At 49.5% G+C, this 22,175-nt stretch overlaps 1 protein-coding gene across 5 annotated transcripts in view; it reads right to left on the bottom strand.

Moving 5' to 3' along the window:
• Positions 1–22,175, bottom strand: part of LOC139423538 (dual specificity tyrosine-phosphorylation-regulated kinase 1B-like) — a 122,547-nt gene that overhangs the window by 64,521 nt on the left and 35,851 nt on the right. For 3 of the 5 annotated variants that reach the window (XM_071175137.1, XM_071175141.1, XM_071175145.1), the window contains exon 1: positions 20,852–21,221. The exons of 1 other annotated variant lie outside the window; for it this stretch is intronic. In XM_071175137.1, the coding sequence (XP_071031238.1) occupies positions 20,852–20,996 (145 nt within the window). In that variant the 5' untranslated portion in view covers positions 20,997–21,221. Of the gene's footprint in view, positions 1–20,851; positions 21,236–22,175 lie in introns of those variants that run through there. One more of the 5 variants, XM_071175149.1, reaches the window with a different exon arrangement.

Here is a 22,175-nt window from a genome sequence, read left to right as displayed (position 1 = left end):
CTCTCTCTCGCTCCCAGTCTCTCTCTCTCTCTCTCGCTCCCAGCCTCTCTCTCTCCCTCTCTCGCTTCCAGCCTCTTTCTCCCTCTCTCGCTCCCAGTCTCTCTCTCTCTCTCTCTCTCGCTCCCAGTCTCTCTCTCTCTCTCTCACACTCCCAGTCTCGCTCTCCCTCTCTCTCTCTCTCTCTCTCGCACCCAGTCTCGCTCCCAGTCTCGCTCCCAGTCTCTCGCTCCCAGTCTCGCTCTCTCTCTCTCGCTCCCAGTCTCGCTCTCTCTCGCTCCCAGTCTCGCTCTCTCTCTCTCCCAGTCTCTCTCTCGCTCCCAGTCTCGCTCTCGCTCCCAGTCTCGCTCTCTCTCTCTCGCTCCCAGTCTCGCTCTCTCTCTCTCGCTCCCAGTCTCGCTCCCAGTCTCGCTCTCTCTCTCTCGCTCCCAGTCTCTCTCTCTCTCTCTCTCTCTCGCTCCCAGTCTCTCTCTCTCGCTCCCAGTCTCACTCTCTCTCTCCCAGTCTCGCTCTCTCTCTCGCTCCCAGTCTCGCTCTCTCTCTCTCGCTCCCAGTCTCGCTCTCTCTCTCTCGCTCCCAGTCTCGCTCTCTCTCTCTCGCTCCCAGTCTCGCTCTCTCTCTCTCGCTCCCAGTCTCGCTCTCTCTCTCTCGCTCCCAGTCTCGCTCTCTCTCTCTCGCTCACAGTCTCGCTCTCTCTCTCTCGCTCCCAGTCTCTCTCTCTCTCCCAGTCTCGCTCTCTCTCTCTCGCTCCCAGTCTCGCTCTCTCTCTCTCGCTCCCAGTCTCTCTCTCTCTCTCGCTCCCAGTCTCGCTCTCTCTCTCTCGCTCCCAGTCTCGCTCTCTCTCTCTCGCTCCCAGTCTCGCTCTCTCTCGCTCCCAGTCTCGCTCTCTCTCTCTCGCTCCCAGTCTCGCTCTCTCTCGCTCCCAGTCTCGCTCTCTCTCTCTCGCTCCCAGTCTCGCTCTCGCTCCCAGTCTCTCTCTCTCTCTCTCGCTCCCAGTCTCGCTCTCTCTCGCTCCCAGTCTCGCTCTCTCTCTCCCAGTCTCTCTCTCTCTCGCTCCCAGTCTCGCTCTCTCTCTCTCGCTCCCAGTCTCGCTCTCTCTCTCTCGCTCCCAGTCTCGCTCTCTCTCTCTCGCTCCCAGTCTCGCTCTCTCTCTCGCTCCCAATCTCTCGCTCCCAGTCTCGCTCTCTCTCTCTCGCTCCCAGTCTCGCTCTCTCTCGCTCCCAGTCTCGCTCTCTCTCTCCCAGTCTCTCTCTCTCGCTCCCAGTCTCGCTCTCTCTCTCTCGCTCGCAGTCTCGCTCTCTCTCTCTCGCTCCCAGTCTCGCTCTCTCTCTCTCGCTCCCAGTCTCGCTCTCTCTCTCTCGCTCCCAGTCTCGCTATCTCTCTCTCTCGCTCCCAGTCTCGCTCTCTCTCTCTCTCTCGCTCCCAGTCTCTCTCTCTCTCTCTCTCTCGCTCCCAGTCTCGCTCCCAGTCTCTCTCTCGCTCCCAGTCTCTCTCTCGCTCCCAGTCTCTCTCTCGCTCCCAGTCTGTCTCTCTCTCGCTCCCAGTCTGTCTCTCTCTCGCTCCCAGTCTGTCTCTCTCTCGCTCCCAGTCTCTCTCTCGCTCCCAGTCTCTCTCTCGCTCCCAGTCTCTCTCTCGCTCCCAGTCTCTCTCTCTCGCTCCCAGTCTCGCTCCCAGTCTCTCTCTCGCTCCCAGTCTCTCTCTCGCTCCCAGTCTCTCTCTCTCGCTCCCAGTCTCTCTCTCTCTCTCTCTCGCTCCCAGTCTCTCTCTCTCTCTCTCGCTCCCAGTCTCTCTCTCTCTCTCGCTCCCAGTCTCTCTCTCTCTCTCTCGCTCCCAGTCTCTCTCTCTCTCTCTCGCTCCCAGTCTCTCTCTCTCTCTCTCGATCCCAGTCTCTCTCTCGCTCCCAGTCACTCTCTCTCTCTCGCTCCCAGTCTCTCTCTCTCTCTCGCTCCCAGTCTCTCTCTCTCTCTCGCTCCCAGTCTCTCTCTCTCTCTCGCTCCCAGTCTCTCTCTCTCTCTCTCTCTCTCCCAGTCTCTCTCTCTCTCTCGCTCCCAGTCTCTCGCTCGCTCCCAGTCTCTCTCTCCCTCTCTCGCTCCCAGTCTCTCTCTCTCTCGCTCCCAGTCTCTCTCTCTCTCTCGCTCCCAGTCTCTCTCTCTCTCTCGCTCCCAGTCTCTCTCTCTCGCTCCCAGTCTCTCTCCCGCTCCCAGTCTCGCTCCCAGTCTCTCTCGCTCGCTCCCAGTCTCTCTCTCTCTCGCTCCCAGTCTCTCTCTCTCTCTCTCTCTCTCTCGCTCCCAGTCTGTCTCTCTCTCGCTCCCAGTCTGTCTCTCTCTCGCTCCCAGTCTCTCTCTCGCTCCCAGTCTCTCTCTCGCTCCCAGTCTCTCTCTCGCTCCCAGTCTCTCTCTCTCGCTCCCAGTCTCTCTCTCGCTCCCAGTCTCTCTCTCGCTCCCAGTCTCTCTCTCGCTCCCAGTCTCTCTCTCTCTCTCGCTCCCAGTCTCTCTCTCTCTCTCGCTCCCAGTCTCTCTCTCTCTCTCTCTCGCTCCCAGTCTCTCTCTCTCTCTCTCGCTCCCAGTCTCTCTCTCTCTCTCGCTCCCAGTCTCTCTCTCTCTCTCTCTCTCGCTCCCAGTCTCGCTCTCTCTCGCTCCCAGTCTCGCTCTCTCTCTCTCGCTCCCAGTCTCGCTCTCGCTCCCAGTCTCTCTCTCTCTCTCTCGCTCCCAGTCTCGCTCTCTCTCGCTCCCAGTCTCGCTCTCTCTCTCCCAGTCTCTCTCTCTCTCGCTCCCAGTCTCGCTCTCTCTCTCTCGCTCCCAGTCTCGCTCTCTCTCTCTCGCTCCCAGTCTCGCTCTCTCTCTCTCGCTCCCAGTCTCGCTCTCTCTCTCGCTCCCAATCTCTCGCTCCCAGTCTCGCTCTCTCTCTCTCGCTCCCAGTCTCGCTCTCTCTCGCTCCCAGTCTCGCTCTCTCTCGCTCCCAGTCTCGCTCTCTCTCTCTCGCTCCCAGTCTCGCTCTCTCTCTCTCGCTCCCAGTCTCGCTCTCTCTCTCGCTCCCAATCTCTCGCTCCCAGTCTCTCTCTCTCTCGCTCCCAGTCTCGCTCTCTCTCTCTCGCTCCCAGTCTCGCTCTCTCTCTCTCGCTCCCAGTCTCGCTCTCTCTCTCTCGCTCCCAGTCTCGCTCTCTCTCTCTCGCTCCCAGTCTCGCTATCTCTCTCTCTCGCTCCCAGTCTCGCTCTCTCTCTCTCTCTCGCTCCCAGTCTCGCTCTCTCTCTCTCTCTCGCTCCCAGTCTCGCTCCCAGTCTCTCTCTCGCTCACAGTCTCTCTCTCGCTCCCAGTCTCTCTCTCGCTCCCAGTCTGTCTCTCTCTCGCTCCCAGTCTGTCTCTCTCTCGCTCCCAGTCTGTCTCTCTCTCGCTCCCAGTCTCTCTCTCGCTCCCAGTCTCTCTCTCGCTCCCAGTCTCTCTCTCTCGCTCCCAGTCTCTCTCTCGCTCCCAGTCTCTCTCTCGCTCCCAGTCTCTCTCTCTCGCTCCCAGTCTCTCTCTCTCTCTCTCTCGCTCCCAGTCTCTCTCTCTCTCTCTCGCTCCCAGTCTCTCTCTCTCTCTCGCTCCCAGTCTCTCTCTCTCTCTCTCGCTCCCAGTCTCTCTCTCTCTCTCTCGCTCCCAGTCTCTCTCTCTCTCTCTCGATCCCAGTCTCTCTCTCGCTCCCAGTCTCTCTCTCTCTCTCGCTCCCAGTCTCTCTCTCTCTCTCGCTCCCAGTCTCTCTCTCTCTCTCGCTCCCAGTCTCTCTCTCTCTCTCGCTCACAGTCTCTCTCTCTCTCTCTCTCCCAGTCTCTCTCTCTCTCTCGCTCCCAGTCTCTCGCTCGCTCCCAGTCTCTCTCTCCCTCTCTCGCTCCCAGTCTCTCTCTCTCTCGCTCCCACTCTCTCTCTCTCTCTCGCTCCCAGTCTCTCTCTCTCTCTCGCTCCCAGTCTCTCTCTCTCGCTCCCAGTCTCTCTCCCGCTCCCAGTCTCGCTCCCAGTCTCTCTCGCTCGCTCCCAGTCTCTCTCTCGCTCGCTCCCAGTCTCTCTCTCTCTCGCTCCCAGTCTCTCTCTCTCTCTCTCTCTCTCTCGCTCCCAGTCTGTCTCTCTCTCGCTCCCAGTCTGTCTCTCTCTCGCTCCCAGTCTGTCTCTCTCTCGCTCCCAGTCTCTCTCTCGCTCCCAGTCTCTCTCTCGCTCCCAGTCTCTCTCTCGCTCCCAGTCTCTCTCTCTCGCTCCCAGTCTCTCTCTCGCTCCCAGTCTCTCTCTCGCTCCCAGTCTCTCTCTCGCTCCCAGTCTCTCTCTCTCTCTCGCTCCCAGTCTCTCTCTCTCTCTCTCTCTCGCTCCCAGTCTCTCTCTCTCTCTCTCGCTCCCAGTCTCTCTCTCTCTCTCGCTCCCAGTCTCTCTCTCTCTCTCTCTCTCGCTCCCAGTCTCTCTCTCTCTCTCTCGCTCCCAGTCTCTCTCTCTCTCTCGATCCCAGTCTCTCTCTCGCTCCCAGTCTCTCTCTCTCTCGCTCCCAGTCTCTCTCTCTCTCTCGCTCCCAGTCTCTCTCTCTCTCTCGCTCCCAGTCTCTCTCTCTCTCTCGCTCCCAGTCTCTCTCTCTCTCTCTCGCTCCCAGTCTCTCTCTCTCTCTCTCTCCCAGTCTCTCTCTCTCTCTCGCTCCCAGTCTCTCGCTCGCTCCCAGTCACTCTCTCCCTCTCTCGCTCCCAGTCTCTCTCTCTCTCGCTCCCAGTCTCTCTCTCTCTCTCGCTCCCAGTCTCTCTCTCTCTCTCGCTCCCAGTCTCTCTCTCTCGCTCCCAGTCTCTCTCTCTCGCTCCCAGTCTCTCTCCCGCTCCCAGTCTCGCTCCCAGTCTCTCTCGCTCGCTCCCAGTCTCTCTCTCTCTCTCTCTCTCTCGCTCCCAGTCTCTCTCTCTCTCTCGCTCCCAGTCTCTCTCTCTCTTTCGCTCCCAGTCTCTCTCTCTCGCTCCCAGTCTCTCTCTCTCTCTCTCGCTCCCAGTCTCTCTTGCTCGCTCCCAGTCTCTCTCTCTCTCTCTCTCTCGCTCCCAGTGTCTCTCTCTCTCTCGCTCCCAGTCTTCTCTCTCTCTCGCTCCCAGTCTTCTCTCTATCTCTCTCTCGCTCCCAGTCTCTCTCTCTCTCTCTCGCTCCCAGTCTCTCTCTCTCTCTCTCACTCCCAGTCTCTCTCTCTCTCGCTCCCAGTCTCTCTCTCTCTCGCTCCCAGTCTCTCTCTCCCTCTCTCGCTCCCAGTCTCTCTCTCCCTCTCTCGCTCCCAGTCTCTCTCTCCCTCTCTCGCTCCCAGTCTCGCTCTCTCTCGCTCCCAGTCTCGCTCTCTCTCTCTCTCGCTCCCAGTTTTGCTCTCTCTCTCTCTCGCTCCCAGTCTCTCTCTCTCTCTCTCTCGCTCCCAGTCTCTCTCTCTCTCTCTCTCTCGCTCTCTCTCTCGCTCCCAGTCTCTCTATCTCTCTCTCGCTCCCAGTCTCTCTCTCTCGTTCCCAGTCTCTCTCTCTCTCGCTCCCAGTCTCTCTCTCTCTCTCGCTCCCAGTCTCTCTCTCTCTCTCCCAGTCTCTCTCTCGCTCCCAGTCTCTCTCTCGCTCCCAGTCTCGCTCTCGCTCCCAGTCTCGCTCTCTCTCTCTCGCTCCCAGTCTCGCTCTCTCTCTCTCGCTCCCAGTCTCGCTCCCTCTCTCTCGCTCCCAGTCTCGCTCCCAGCTCTCGCTCCCAGTCTCGCTCTCTCTCTCTCGCTCCCAGTCTCTCTCTCTCTCTCGCTCCCAGTCTCTCTCTCTCTCTCGCTCCCAGTCTCACTCTCTCTCTCCCAGTCTCGCTCTCTCTCTCGCTCCCAGTCTCTCTCTCTCGCTTTCAGTCTCTCTCTCTCTCGCTTCCAGTCTCTCTCTCTCGCTCCCAGTCTCTCTCTCTCGCTCCCAGTCTCTCTCTCTCGCTCCCAGTCTCTCTCTCTCGCTCCCAGTCTCTCTCTCTCGCTCCCAGTCTCTCCCTCTCGCTCCCAGTCTCTCTCTCTCTCTCGCTCCCAGTCTCGCTCTCTCTCTCGCTCCCAGTCTCGCTCTCTCTCTCGCTCCCAGTCTCTCTCTCTCTCTCTCTCGCTCCCAGTCTCTCTCTCCCTCTCTCGCTCCCAGTCTCTCTCTCCCTCTCTCGCTCCCAGTCTCTCTCTCCCTCTCTCGCTCCCAGTCTCTCTCTCCCAGTCTCGCTCTCTCTCGCTCCCAGTCTCGCTCTCTCTCTCTCTCTCTCTCGCTCCCAGTCTCGCTCTCTCTCTCTCTCCCAGTCTCTCTCTCTCTCTCGCTCCCAGTCTCTCTCTCTCTCGCTCCCAGTCTCTCTCTCTCTCGCTCCCAGTCTCTCTCTCTCGTTCCCAGTCTCTCTCGCTCCCAGTCTCTCTCTCTCTCTCCCAGTCTCGCTCTCGCTCCCAGTCTCGCTCCCTCTCTCTCGCTCCCAGTCTCGCTCTCTCTCTCTCGCTCCCAGTCTCGCTCCCAGTCTCTCGCTCCCAGTCTCGCTCTCTCTCTCTCGCTCCCAGTCTCTCTCTCTCTCGCTCCCAGTCTCTCTCTCTCTCTCTCGCTCCCAGTCTCACTCTCTCTCTCCCAGTCTCGCTCTCTCTCTCGCTCCCAGTCTCGCTCTCTCTCTCTCGCTCCCAGTCTCGCTCTCTCTCTCTCGCTCCCAGTCTCGCTCTCTCTCTCTCGCTCCCAGTCTCACTCTCTATCTCTCGCTCCCAGTCTCGCTCTCTCTCTCTCGCTCACAGTCTCGCTCTCTCTCTCTCTCGTTCCCAGTCTCGCTCTCTCTCTCTCGCTCCCAGTCTCTCTCTCGCTCCCAGTCTCTCTCTCGCTCCCAGTCTCTCTCTCTCTCTCTCTCGCTCCCAGTCTCTCTCTCTCTCGCTCCCAGTCTCTCTCTCTCGCTCCCAGTCTCTCTCTCTCTCTCGCTCCCAGTCTCTCTCTCTCTCTCGCTCCCAGTCTCTCTCTCTCTCTCTCGCTCCCAGTCTCTCTCTCTCTCTCTCGCTCCCAGTCTCACTCTCTCTCTCCCAGTCTCGCTCTCTCTCTCGCTCCCAGTCTCGCTCTCTCTCTCTCGCTCCCAGTCTCGCTCTCTCTCTCTCGCTCCCAGTCTCGCTCTCTCTCTCTCGCTCCCAGTCTCGCTCTCTCTCTCTCGCTCCCAGTCTCGCTCTCTCTCTCTCGCTCCCAGTCTCGCTCTCTCTCTCTCGCTCCCAGTCTCGCTCTCTATCTCTCGCTCCCAGTCTCGCTCTCTCTCTCTCGCTCCCAGTCTCGCTCTCTCTCTCTCTCGTTCCCAGTCTCGCTCTCTCTCTCGCTCCCAGTCTCTCTCTCGCTCCCAGTCTCTCTCTCGCTCCCAGTCTCTCTCTCTCTCGCTCCCAGTCTCTCTCTCTCTCTCGCTCCCAGTCTCTCTCTCTCTCTCGCTCCCAGTCTCTCTCTCTCTCTCGCTCCCAGTCTCTCTCTCTCTCTCGCTCCCAGTCTCTCTCTCTCTCTCTCTCGCTCCCAGTCTCTCTCTCTCTCGCTCCCAGTCTCTCTCTCGCTCCCAGTCTCTCTCTCTCCCAGTCTCTCTCTCTCTCGCTCCCAGTCTCTCTCTCTCTCTCCCAGTCTCTCTCTCTCTCTCCCAGTCTCTCTCTCTCTCTCCCAGTCTCTCTCTCTCGCTCCCAGTCTCTCTCTCTCTCTCTCTCTCCCAGTCTCTCTCTCTCTCTCGCTCCCAGTCTCTCTCTCTCTCTCGCTCCCAGTCTCTCTCTCTGTCTCTCTCTCTTGCTCCCACTCTCTCTCTCTCTCGCTCCCACTCTCTCTCTCTCGCTCCCAGCCTCGCTCTCTCTCTCTCGCTCCCAGTCTCTCTCTCGCTCCCAGTCTCTCTCTCGCTCCCAGTCTCTCTCTCTCGCTCCCACACTCTCTCTCTCTCTCTCGCTCCCACACTCTCTCTCTCTCTCGCTCCCACACTCTCTCTCTCTCTCTCTCGCTCCCACACTCTCTCTCTCTCTCTCCCACAATCTCACTCTCTCTCTCCCACAATCTCACTCTCTCTCGCTCCCACACTCTCACTCTCTCTCGCTCCCACACTCTCACTCTCTCTCTCGCTCCCACTCTCTCTCTCTCTCGCTCCCAGTCTCTCTCTCTCGCTCCCAGTCTCTCTCTCTCGCTCCCAGTCTCTCTCTCTCGCTCCCAGTCTCTCTCTCTCGCTCCCAGTCTCTCTCTCTCGCTCCCAGTCTCTCTCTCTCTCTCTCTCTCTCCCCCAGTCTCTCTCTCTCTCTCGCTCCCACACTCTCTCTCTCTCTCTCGCTCCCACACTCTCTCTCTCTCTCTCCCACAATCTCACTCTCTCTCTCTCTCTCCCACAATCTCACTCTCTCTCGCTCCCACACTCTCACTCTCTCTCGCTCCCACACTCTCACTCTCTCTCTCGCTCCCAGTCTCTCTCTCTCTCGCTCCCAGTCTCTCTCTCTCGCTCCCAGTCTCTCTCTCTCGCTCCCAGTCTCTCTCTCTCGCTCCCAGTCTCTCTCTCTCGCTCCCAGTCTCTCTCTCGCTCCCAGTCTCTCTCTCTCTCTCTCTCTCCCCCAGTCTCTCTCACCCAACCGGCCAAAGCACTCACACAAATGTTGTCTCTAATGGGGCTGGATATTAATAAAATATAGTAGGTAAGGGCACACAGCCATCTATATACAGACACACAGGTGTACTGCACAGGGTAGAATTCATCCTCACTTATGCAAGTGTCATATCGGACTGGGTTAAATATATACATACTGAAGTAATCATTTACACCAATTAACCGTGCATGGACCATGAGGTATCCCACCACACCTCTCTACAGCTGACCAAATACAGCTGCCAATCAGGGTGTCACCATAGCAACAGACTAGCCCACTCCCTGTCTCCAAGGAACAGGAATTAAATGGGGTGGGGAGTGTAAGGCCAACAGCTGAACCCACCGTCCCTTCCCCCTCCCTGGCCCTGTCGATCCCTCTTATACCCTGGGTAACGGGAGCAGTGGTGCCACCAAGCCAAAGTTGGACACAGGGCAAAAGGCGCGGGGGGGGGGGCAAGCTAGGGAATGATGGAAGGAAGGGATAGAGTGGAGGTAAAGAGTCAGGTCTATATGCTCCCATTCAGGCAACGACACTGTGGATGCCTGGCTGGTACACTGACACACTAACAACACGCATTAACACACTCACCGCCACAACACGGGCAAGGAGGACCACCGTCATCTCTCCACTGCCCGGTCAGGATCTCCAAGCTCTCATACAGGCACACCTGACAGAGCCAGGTAACAGGCAGGTAACCCAGTACCGTTAGAGCTCCCTCTGTGAATGGTAAAATCACCTTGAACTTTGAAGACTGCAACTCATTCACAATGCTGCCAACAAGTTACTTCAGTGAACAACAGTAAATAGAACACTTTCCCTTCTGTCATTCTGACGACAGCCAGACTACTTTCCTGACTGATCTTGTCCATTGTCAGTGGTCACAAGAGAAGGCACCACCGTCTATAGAAAGTTCCAAAAGCTAAATCTTCTTCTAGAAATGTCTCTGAGCTGACCTCGTGCAGGGCGAGGGAGAGTGGCAGGGGAAGCTAAGCCCATGCCCTCTTGGTGCCGACTGTGACTGGGCCAGGTCAGGTCACTGAGGACACTCATTCTCCTCTCTCCCTCCATCTCTCCCGGCGTGGCCGGCTCGCTGGCACTGAGGGACAGGCACAGCTGAGACACAGATACTGCGCACTCTGACACTGCACTTTTCAGGCCCAGACTGTGAAGGGGGGGGGGGGGGGGGGGGGTGAGAGCAAGACTGGCTGCTTGCACATCATGAATATGACATTCCATCTGTCAAGTTCCATGTCATAACGTACCTGTGTGTCCCTCCACATGACATCTCTAGATGTCCAGAATCTCAGTACGTCCCTCAGTGTAAAGGCTCTGGACCCTCACTGTACTGACCCGGACCATTAGCTACTTCTCAAAGGTCAAATGTCACACTCTTCCTTCCACATGCCGGGCAACAATCCAATCAGGACACAGCGGTAATGTCCGCTTCCAGCCTGCACTGCCCAACATGATTGCTGCATCAGATCATTGTCATGACATGACTGGCTTGTACATCTGGTCATTGTCAATCACTGGACTGAAAATACAACCACCTTGGCTTCAGATACAATCCAACAGGATGAAGACAGGCCGGAGGGAAGTACCTAACATCATATGACCGATCACAGTAGTTTGATAAAGGAGGAAGTTCTGGGCATTCACTGGAAGTGTGAGCCATCCTATGGAGTGGACTGACTGCCGATTAGGCTTATAAACTGAGTCCAGGTCAGGAAAAACTCCATGTCCTCCTGGTAACAATCTCCACCTGCCAATGCCCAGACACCAGCTAAACCTCCTCATATCACTGGCCTGCTCACAGCGCCGGCCAGCCGGCGGGCAGCAACAGAGTGCTTTATTTATTTGAGAGCAGCTCAAATAATTCTCCTCTACCCCAGCACCTCGGCTATGCCCCCAATGAACTTTAGACAGTCAGCCCCCCAAAGCTGAGTCAGACTGAAAGCAATAAATAACACCCATCTGGGTCGACCTCTCATCAAATAGTGACACTGGTAAATTGAGCGCTCACACAGTCCATACAAATATAACTAAATCCTCTCCCAAATGCAATGGGAGAAGAGGGCCGACGACAGCCCTGGTACAGGACGATTTGTGGCCGTGGTACTTTCTGGCCTCTGGCTCGACAACTTCTACTACAGAGAGAGCTAATACGGATGAGGATGTGCTTAGTACCCCGCGTATGATGTATTTTTAAAATTATGTTTCTCTTCCTGTGGGTCAATCCAAATGCCCATCTTATCTTGTCAGCAACGACTGAAGCTAATCTGCTGCCTGAAACCCCTGATGGCACACAGGGTGGCACAACAGTAGGTATCAAACACACACACACACACACACACAACGTCATGGAAGCCTTCCCATGCATCTTGGGTCAGGTGGCCATGTTTGTTATTGTTTCCAAAAACTTTGCGACCTACAGTCGCTCACCTACACCACTCCCCCTTTCCCAATAAGTTTCAACTGTGACCCAAAGGACCTTAGGTTCTCACCCCCCTTTGAGAAGGGCATGTTCACATCTTAGAACTAGAGGTCAACCGATTATGATTTTTCAACGCCGATACCGATTATTGGAGGACCAAAAAAGCCGATACAGATTAATCCGCCGATTTTTTAATATTTTTTATTTATAATAATGACAACTACAACAATACTGAATTAACACTTATTTTAACTTAATATAAAACATCAATAAAATCATTTTAGCCTCAAATAAATAATGAAACATGTTCAATTTGGTTTAAATAATGCAAAAACAAAGTGTTGGAGAAGAAAGTAATATGTGCCATGTAAAAAAGCTAACGTTTTAGTTCCTTGCTCAGAACATATGAAAGTTGGTGGTTCCTTTTAACATGAGACTTCAATATTCCAAGGTAAGAGGTTTTAGGTTGTAGTTAACCAGTTATGCATTAGGGGGCGCTATTAACATTTTTGGATGAAACTCTCTGACTTTTCCAAAACTGCAAAGATATTGTCTGTGAGTGCCACAGAACTGATGTTACAGGCCAACCCAGATAAAAATCCAACCAGGAAGTGCCGCATTTTTTGAAACCGCCTCATGCCAATGACTCCTTATATGGCTGTGAATTAGCTACGAATGAGCTTACGTTTTCCACGTATTCCCCAAGGTGTCTACAGCATTGTGACGTCTTTGTACGCATTTCCATTGAAGAATAGCCGTAAGGGACCATATATAGCAAGTGGTCACATGGTGTCTCCCGCAGAAAATCTTGCGTAAAATACTGAGGTAGCCATTTTTCCAATCGCTTCTTATGAGAAACCAATTGCCTCGACGGATATATTATCGAATATATATGTTAAAAACACCTTGAGGATGGATCCTAAACAACGTTTGCCGTGTTTCTGTCGATATTATGGAGTTAATTTTGAAAAAAGTTTGTCGTTGTAGTGGTAGCATTTTCCGGTCAATTTCTCAGCCAAGCATGATGAACAAACGGGAGCTATTTCACCTACAAAAATAATATTTTGGGAAAAAAGGAACATTTGCTATCTAACTGGGAGTCTCCTGAGTGAAAGCATCCGAAGTCCTTCAAAGGTAAATTATTTAATTTGGTTGCTTTTCTTATTTTCGTGAAAATGTTGCCTGCTGCCAGCAGAGTCTAGCATAGCATTATGCCATGATAAACTTACACAAATGCTTGTCTAGCGTTGGCTGTAACGCATATTTTGAAAAACTGAGATGACAGTGTTGTTAACAAAAGGCTAAGCTTGTGTTTGAATATATTTCATTCATTTCATTTGCGATTTTCATGAATAGGAAAAGTTTCTAGGGGTATTTATGTCCGCTGCGTTATGCTAATTAATTTGAGGCTATGATTACGATCCCGGATTGCTCGTTGCAAGAGATTTTACTATAGTATTTATAGGACTATTTATCTCTATACCATTTGTATTTCATATACCTTTGACTATTGGATGTTCTTATAGGCACTATAGTATTGCCAGTGTAACAGTATAGCTTCCGTCCCCCTCCTCGCCCCTACCTGGGCTCAAACCAGGAACACATCGACAACAGCCACACTCGAAGCATCATTACCCATAGCTCCACAAAAGCCGCGGCCCTTGCAACGCAAGGGGAATAACTACTCCAAATCTAAAAGCGAGTGACGTTTGAAACAGTATTAGCGCACACCCAGCTAACTAGCTAGCCATTTCACATTGGTTACACCAGCCATTAGGCTGATAGGCTTGAAGTCATAAACAGCGCTGTGCTTGCGAAGAGCTGCTGGCAAAAACACACAAAAGTGCTGTTTGAATGAATGATTACGGGCCTGCTGCTGCTCAGTCAGACTGCTCTATCAAATCAGACTTAATTATAACATAATAACACACAGAAATACGAGCCTTTGGTCGGGTTTATAAGCGCGGAAATCAACTCTGCCGCACGAGCATGCTTTTTCGGCACAGTCGATAGCGCGCCGGACCTCGGACTAGAAGGTTGAGGGTTCGAGACCTGCTCCTTGCCAGTTTCATTACAATATGATCGAATCCGGAAACTATCATTTCGAAAACAAAACGTTTATTATTTCAGTGAAATACGGAACTGTTCGGTATTTTATCTAACGGGTGTCATCCCTAAGTCTAAATATTCTTGTTACATTGCACAACCTTCAATGTATGTCATAATTACGTAACATTCTGGCAAATTAGTTCGCAATGAGCCAGGTAGCCCAAACTGTTGCAGTTACCCTGACTCTGCGTGCAATGAACGCAAGAGAAATGACAATTTCACCTGGTTAATATTGCCTGTTAAACTGGATTAGTAGTTATAACTAGTGATTATGATTGATTGTTTTTTATACGTTTAATGCTAGCTAGCAATTTACCTTGGCTTCTACTGCGTTCGCGTAACAGGCAGGCTACTCGTGGAGTGCAATGGTTAGAGCGTTGGACTAGTTAACTGTGCGGTTGCAAGATTGGAGCTGACAAGGTGAAAATCTGTTGTTCTGCCCCTGAACAAGGCAGTTAACCCACAGTTTCTAGGCAGTCATTGAAAATAAGAATGTGTTCTTAACTGACTTGCCTAGTTAAATAAAAAGGTATAAAAAAAATGTTTTTGTTGTTTTAAATAATCGTAAATCAGCGCCCAAAAATACCGATTTCCCGATTGTTATGAAAACTTGAAATCGGCCCTAATTAAATCGGCCATTCAGATTAAATCGGTCGACCTCTACTTAGGACGGCTGCAGGTTCTCCTCAGCTCTGGACTAAGTCATTAGACTGACCAGCTCTAATCGATCTCAGAGTGATCAAGCTCCTTTGGTGGGCAGCCTGGGCATGTCAGCTCCTGTAGAGGCAGCAGCTATCTATCTAGTCCTGCCTACCAACAGGAGAGGTCAGTCTGATTCTTCAGGTGGAGGAAGCAGAGAGGGAAGGCACAACTCACCACTGAGGTGTGAACTTACATACAGCCAGCCTCACAAACTGCCTATTTTACTTATGAAAGAACAAGAGAAAGACAGAGAGAGAAGGAGAGAGTCAGAGAGAGAGGAATTGAGAGAGTGAGAGAAGCAGGGGAGAGTTTGAGAGTTTGCTTGCTAAATGTTTTATGTGCTTTCCGTGATGGAAGTGGCTGTGTCAGCGTGGATACTGTGAGTTATGCACAGCAGGGGGGCGGTGGGGGGGGTTGTTTGTCTGCCAGAAGATGTTGGATGTCTGGACCACCGCTTGGTCACGCAGATGCAGGCTACAAGCACACTGAGCTCTGCTTCTGCTGCACAATAAATGTTTTCCTTTCAAACTAGTGTCATCAAAGGGGGTGTTGGGGAGGGGAGGTTGAGAGGAGGTCGAAGGGGTGGTAAACTAACACAATGTATAACTTAAAATTAAACCAAATTGTTTGCACTCATGACTATTGGTTTCAATGACATTTTCAGCCAGCTTAAAAGCAAATACTTAATCAATTTATTGTACCAAATCAACCTGCAAGGTTGCTAGCCAACTAGCCTGCTAACATTAGCCCTACCAGACTGCTAATGTTACCTTAGCACTACGAGTCAGCCAGTTGCAATTAATAACAACTAGCTTATAGCTACATTAAAGTAAACCAAAGTTTTAGAAATACATAACGCCATCTAACCAGTTATCAAAGAATGTTAGCTATATGCAGTTATCTTAGTCAGCAAGCTAACTAGACAGCTAATGTTAGAGAACATGCCTAAAAAGTTGACAAAATAAAAAGGAGAACAGACAAGCCCACTGCACGAAGGCACTAGAGCCTGCCGTGTCCATGGCCGTGCGTGCCCCATCTACTTCTTGTTCACGTCACACTTCCTGTGATTGGTGGATTGTAGGTCACCACCGCCAACACATGGTCTGGAATTGAATTACATGCTAGCATGGCTAGTGGCTAACGTTAGCCAGCTTAAGATGGCTACTGAGCAAGCATACAAACTCAATAGCACAGCATACACTCCAAATGACTAAGAAATAGTGCATTGTGGGAACTTTAGAAGTTATCCAGGAATAAGGTAATACATATGTAATAACCCAAAAACATAACTATGTTTGTACTTGTAAGTAATCAGATCATGACTCCAACTAAGTAAAACCTCATGCTTCCTACCCTTTAACGTTTTTAAACTAGTGTGAAGCGAAACCCCAACACAAACACTTAGCCTACGTACTCGCCTCGCTAACAATCTCTAGTCCACACATCCCTATTGCTTAATCACCACAGTCTAAAAGTTACAGCCACAGAAAAGGACAAACTTACTTTCCCCCTTAGCTAGTCTGAGGGAGATAGAGGGGTGAAGCCTGAAGGGCTATTTTGACAGACTTGGGAGCGTTGCAGAGAGGTCCCCCATATCCCTGTATACCAGCGCCCCCCAGCTAAGCTACAACAACAAGGATACTCAATCCAGACTGATTTATTGGACGGTGCATTTGTTTACTTCCACATGAATCACATTCCACAGAGTGGGACAACCTCAAGGGACAGCAGTTTATAGAGCACCACTCCACCACCACATCCTCTACACCAGAGGAGGCTGGTGGGAGGAGCTATAGGAGGACAGGCTCATTGTAACAGGCACCTGCCACTAACTGTAACCACACCAAACACAACACAGTCCAACAGGCAATACTGTTGGGGATCTTGTTTAAAACACAGCAATCAAGAGCATTGATTGCATCACTTCAGTCACATTCTTGGAGGGGGGAATGAATGATAACTTCAGTATCTTGTTTACTGGAAAGTCAGAAAGATAAACATAACTCAACCACAGTAAGCAAGGGGACGAGACGTTTCACCTTTAGACGATAAATTAGTGCAGGAAACAAACAAGATGAAGGGGGGGGAAAGGAGCAAAGTGCAGCGGTGGGGACGTGGTGTTTGTGTGACTGCTTCAGATACCGCTGCTTTCAGTCTCACAGTCCAAACTCCACTAACAGAGGGCCTAACCTGAGATTTGTTTTCTTTCCCCAGCTCTGATATGGCCCTTGTCTTCGTCGTGTGTTTTTCTACTTTAGGAAAAGAAGCTCCCACCATGCCTTTACCTTTGGCCTTAGGCCTAACTATTATCATATCTTCAACATTTCCAGACAGAAAATAAATGAACCAGACAGAAAGTCACTCTTTCTCAAGCATGTTACATTTCTCTCCGGCATCTTTCAGACAGTTAAATAAAATGTTATTTGTCACATGTTTCGTAAACAACAGGTGTAAACTAACAGTGAAATGCTTACCCAGTTACTCAAATCAGTAACCTACACACGGCCGCTCAGCCTGCACCACACTGTGAGGACGGAAATAGGCAGCAGAGAAAGAGAGTTGGATACTCAGATAAAAATAACTTAAATTAAAGAGGGAAATAGCTGATAAGTTACCCAGATCTGTGGGCATAAAGACTGCACTTTCTATTCCTGTCTCACAGAGTCTGATACCTCTTAAAGTCCAGAGAGGAGCTTTGAGTTACAATTGACAACTACAGCCATGTGTTGATTTACAATTAGCCTGCTAAATTGCTGTTACTAGGAAGTGATAATGGCAGCATTGAAAAGTTATGCACTCAGCTGTAAACTTGGACTCGAAGTGTCACCATCTCCCTACCCCCTTCCAATATAGATAGCAATATTAGGAGTGAGCCCGAGGTCTGGCCAATGAGAAATACTTATGGTTGAGGGGAGCCGGGGCGGGGCGACTAGATAACTTTCCAACTGCCAAAACGTTCTGGTCACCAACTTAGGTAATCACCAAGTCAAGTTATTTCAGTGCATGATCATTTTTATTTCTGATCAAGCAGAGACCTTGTTTAATATCTACTAGACTTCTAGCAACCATGCTACGACAGACAACAGTAGGTGAGCTAAGTTTCAACGTAACCCCCAGACACCGTGCCCACTTCAGTGGCGGCTCACTGTGTCATGAGAGGGAGTCTCTCAGCAGGGGGATGGGACGACAGGCCAGCGAGGGACACAGACAGCCCTTTCCTGAGCCAAGCTGCAATCCAATTTAAGGCTTATGGGGAGAACCTGCATTAAACTACTGTACACTAAGCAGTCTACAAGGTGAATCCCGTCAGCTATTCAACAAGTGTCCTCCTCGTGCTTCACTTTTCAACCCAACCTTTCTCCTGGCCTCTCAGCCGCAACTCCTGAGATAAACGGCACCTTGGAAAGCTGTGACCTTAAAATAAGTGCTACAATGTCAAGCGTCAAGGGCACAGCCATGGACAAAGTGCATGACTGACTGACTGACCGACCACTGGCGGTGTCAGAGGTGGCTCCCTGCTACCATGCAGGACCAGCTGGTCAGACTGGGATCAGTGGCTGGTGTGGTCGTCCTCGTAGAAGCTTTAGATTGCTTGCTTGCTTGAAAACTTTCTTAAAAATGGGCCAATTAAGTAATTTATATCTAAAGAGCATTAAGTGGATAAATGATTGACGGATAATTTAATTCCCTTCTTGAGCCAATGCCGGAACTGGGGAAGAATGGAAAACCCCTATACAAATAAATAATAAAATGAAAGGATAAACCAAAAACTCCAAACTCAGTATTCATTCATGCCTTCATCTACCCCCATCCCCAACACTACCTCCACTTCCATCTTTATTCTTCCGTCCATTGAATCGGCATCACCATCTCCACAAGCTGCTTCCTGTACTAAACACAGACCTGGCTATTCACTGCCTGAATGTCACCACACTAAGGTATCTTTGTCATTAATAAAACAGGCTACATCCTCTGTAATAACACAACAATAAGCCTGGTGTTCAAAAGTAGTTCAAACCCCTGCACCTGTAGGTCCAGGTGTTGCTTTTGATTGACCTGTATTGAACCAGCAGGTCCAGACAGTGAGAATCTATCTACAACAGTCAGATACTGTGAAACGTGACAGAACATAAGATGTGCAATTCCCCAGGGGCAGGGATTCCGTGAAGCATTTGACTTATACAGCAACAACATAAATCTGTCATGCTACTCGTAAAATAAACTGTGAATTGCCCAAATGTCAAATATTATGTAACCCTATGGAACTTTAAGGGAATCTCCACAACAGAGGTGATAGAAACGTAATCTAAGAATTAAAAATATGCATCAGACCCCAAGAAAAGGATAGGTGCAGAAGGGCCCCATCACAGGCTTTGAGGTTTAACACTCAGATCAATAAAGTTGTTTTGCAACCACACGCACGGACTGTGGAACTCCCAGCTTCGCTAGGATTTCCCAGCTGCCGGGCTGTCATGGTAAAACACGCTCTAGTGTGAACCACGCGACTCGTACAAGTAGAGCACAGCTGTGCAGAACATAAAAGGCATGTGTCCATCCATGGAAACACTGGGACCAAAAGATCAATGGACTGCAGTAGTAAAGCCTGGGCAACAGTAACCTTGAAAGGGAATGAATTTATTCCCACAATTGTTTGAACAAGTGACTGGAGACAATTGTGGGAAAGGAGAAGGGGAGAGGGGGTTGGCAGGGGTCTCCTAGGTGGAACTCCTCTAGGTGGGGCTTGCTTGAGTTTTTGTGATGAGTATTCCTGGGAATCCCAGGCCCTACTAAAATAAACCTAAAACAACTTAAAATGATAGAGCATAAAAGTTTAGCACAGCTATTGTTGAAGTAGTGGTTTTGTCCAACCCGAGGTCCAAAATTAAGTCAGAACAATATGAACAGGTTGAGTCTGTAATTACATCATTGTTATGCCAGTGACAAAACATTACAATATTTGTATTAGTTCAATTCTACTACGTTAAAACACGTGTACGCTATTCCACCGAAGTGCTCTACAACAATGATGAAAACTGTACTTGATGCATCCATGCAAACAGTAGTAGGACACCGACCAATGGAGCTCTGCAGCTTCAATTTAATCCTCCTACTCTTATGGAAATAATGGATAGGTCTTTCCCCCATTCTCTCACCCTCCTCTCATTACGTCATCACTATAATGCTTGATTCTTTTTGGTTTTTTACAGTTACGATGGCACGCAGTTTTGAGATTGTTCATGACTTTTGGAGGAGGATAAGCGCCAGTGTAATCAACACCACAGATTGTAGAAACTATGCATGAACAACGCACAAGTCAAAACTGTGCATGAACAACGCACAAGTCAAAACTGTGCATGAACAACGCACAAGTCAAAACTGTGCATGAACAACACAAGTCAAAACTGTGCAAAACTGTGCATGAACAACGCACAAGTCAAAACTGTGCATGAACAACACTCAAGTCAAAACTGTGCATGAACAACGCACAAGTCAAAACTGTGCATGAACAACACACAAGTCAAAACTGTGCATGAACAACACACAAGTCAAAACTGTGCATGAACAACGCACAAGTCAAAACTGTGCACAAACAACGCACAAGTCAAAACTGTGCATGAACAACGCACAAGTCAAAACTGTGCATAAACAACGCTCAAGTCAAAACTGTGCATGAACAACGCACAAGTCAAAACTGTGCATGAACAACGCACAAGTCAAAACTGTGCATGAACAACGCACAAGTCAAAACTGTGCATAAACAACGCACAAGTCAAAACTGTGCATAAACAACGCACAAGTCAAAACTGTGCATAAACAACGCACAAGTCAAAACTGTGCATGAACAACGCACAAGTCAAAACTGTGCATAAACAACGCACAAGTCAAAACTGTGCATGAACAACGCACAAGTCAAAACTGTGCATGAACAACGCACAAGTCAAAACTGTGCATAAACAACGCACAAGTCAAAACTGTGCATGAACAACGCACAAGTCAAAACTGTGCATGAACAACGCACAAGTCAAAACTGTGCATGAACAACGCACAAGTCAAAACTGTGCATGAACAACGCACAAGTCAAAACTGTGCATAAACAACGCACAAGTCAAAACTGTGCATGAACAACGCACAAGTCAAAACTGTGCATGAACAACGCACAAGTCAAAACTGTGCATGAACAACGCACAAGTCAAAACTGTGCATGAACAACGCACAAGTCAAAACTGTGCATAAACAACGCACAAGTCAAAACTGTGCATAAACAACGCACAAGTCAAAACTGTGCATAAACAACGCACAAGTCAAAACTGTGCATGAACAACGCACAAGTCAAAACTGTGCATGAACAACGCACAAGTCAAAACTGTGCATGAACAACGCACAAGTCAAAACTGTGCATGAACAACGCACAAGTCAAAACTGTGCATAAACAACGCACAAGTCAAAACTGTGCATAAACAACGCACAAGTCAAAACTGTGCATAAACAACGCACAAGTCAAAACTGTGCATGAACAACACAAGTCAAAACTGTGCATGAACAATGCTCAAGTCAAAGAGACCAAACTGCTTCAGCTCACAACACAGAACATTTACACGCATTGAACCAACCAAGAGAAACCAGGAAGTTGTGCCATAGGCAGACACTTCTTGATTCAACTCATGCTATGAAGAACATCGGTCTTATCAGTTTGTGTCATACAGGATGAACGTGTAAGGATACACAATACTCCTATCTCAACTAAGAGCATTGAGGATATCACATGGTACAAAAGCTCCATGACAACATCCCACAGAGGTGCTGAACCTTTTGGAAGAGAGGAGGGGGTCTCACAGAGAACTACACAGGTGGAGCAATAGTGACATACTTTACTACTTATAATTCCACACTCATTCAAGTATGACAAATAACTATTTTTGCTTAGATTGATCCACTAAAAGTTTACAACACATGTGATTAGTGAGAGCGAGAGTGTGAGTGAGTGTTTATGTGCATCTGTATGTTCAAGTAAGAGTGTGTATACTCATTCACAAACCAACAATATTGGTACTAACTTTTTGTCGGTTTCCGGAGTAGGTGTGACTGAGTTGGTAAGTAGCGACTTTGCTCTGGGTTGTTGATCCAGGATTCGGTCGGCAGATTTGCGACCATTCTGTTAGAAGGCTGTGGCTTCTCCTCCACTGACGAAGTGATCACCATCTGAAACTCTTGTGTGTTGGGCTGCTGTATCCCAGAAATCAAGTCAAAGTTTATAATTTGGGGATTCCAAAATTACTTTGGAAAACTATGAGGATGCATCAAGTGTAGAGTGAAGGGGTAATCCTCGTCTCAGAAATCTTCAGAAATCTCTGCAATTCAGCAATATACATCCAACGACAATATAACTCAAGTTTGAACCGGAAAGGCAGGTATATATGTATATATATATATAAGGGTTTCACACAAAAATATTTCTTTGTCAACAATTCAATCCTGAAGTAGTGGAGACATTAGGAACCAACGGAACTAAAAAGGCACCATTAACTTGTTTCCAAAAAAGTTTCACGTCGTCTTTCCTCTGTATTCTTTATTACTATGTTTCTCTAAGGCAATGAACTGGGTTTCAGGCAACAATGCTTATTTCTGATGTAAAAATATAATATAATTATTTAAACTACATATTCTTATATAATTCATAGCTATTTCTTATTTAATATATATATATTATATATATAATATATATATATTATATATAAAAATATGCTTCTCTGTGTATATGGGGAAGAAAATATTTTGTTACTCAAGTTTGCTTCTTATAAGTGCGGAGTTTCATGCATTGTTCCTTGTTGAATTTGTTTTTTAATTCCAGTCAAAGATGCAAAGAAGATAGTCAGATAGTAGACAAGGGTGAGATGTATATCTGGGAGCTTGACTGAGACGGGACCCCCACTCGGATTTCCAGTTTTGATAATTCAGCAGCTGACAATGGAACCAGAGCTAAAGCTGGAAGTGTTGTTGGGCTGAGGGTGGGGGTCTCAATTTCCAACTACCACCATTTACCCCATCACTCTCCCTAAAAATAGCCTTTGCCTCTTAGATTCTGTGTAAGTATCCTATTGTGAACTAATCACTCAAAAAAATAAGCAGGTGAAAGCAATCCAAAACATCTGTGCTGTTTTCTTTCCCAGACTTCAACCCGGTGGTTTAATCCAGTGACAACAGGTACAGTTCAGAGATAAATCATCCACAGTAAAAGCTTTTTGTCTTTGTCTCCTCCACCAGATGCACAAACATGAAAATCTACCCTTCCCCCTTGAAGGAACTAGCGAAGTCCACAGTTAACTGGTGCCCTTTAAGCCTGCCAGGTCGAGAGGTGGGAGGAGAGGGACACGGAACTAA

This window comes from Oncorhynchus clarkii, chromosome 2 (genome assembly GCF_045791955.1).
Source record: "Oncorhynchus clarkii lewisi isolate Uvic-CL-2024 chromosome 2, UVic_Ocla_1.0, whole genome shotgun sequence".
Lineage (NCBI taxonomy): Eukaryota > Metazoa > Chordata > Actinopteri > Salmoniformes > Salmonidae > Oncorhynchus > Oncorhynchus clarkii.
Note: the sequence above shows the minus strand (reverse complement) of the source record. Positions and strands in the feature narration are given on the sequence as shown.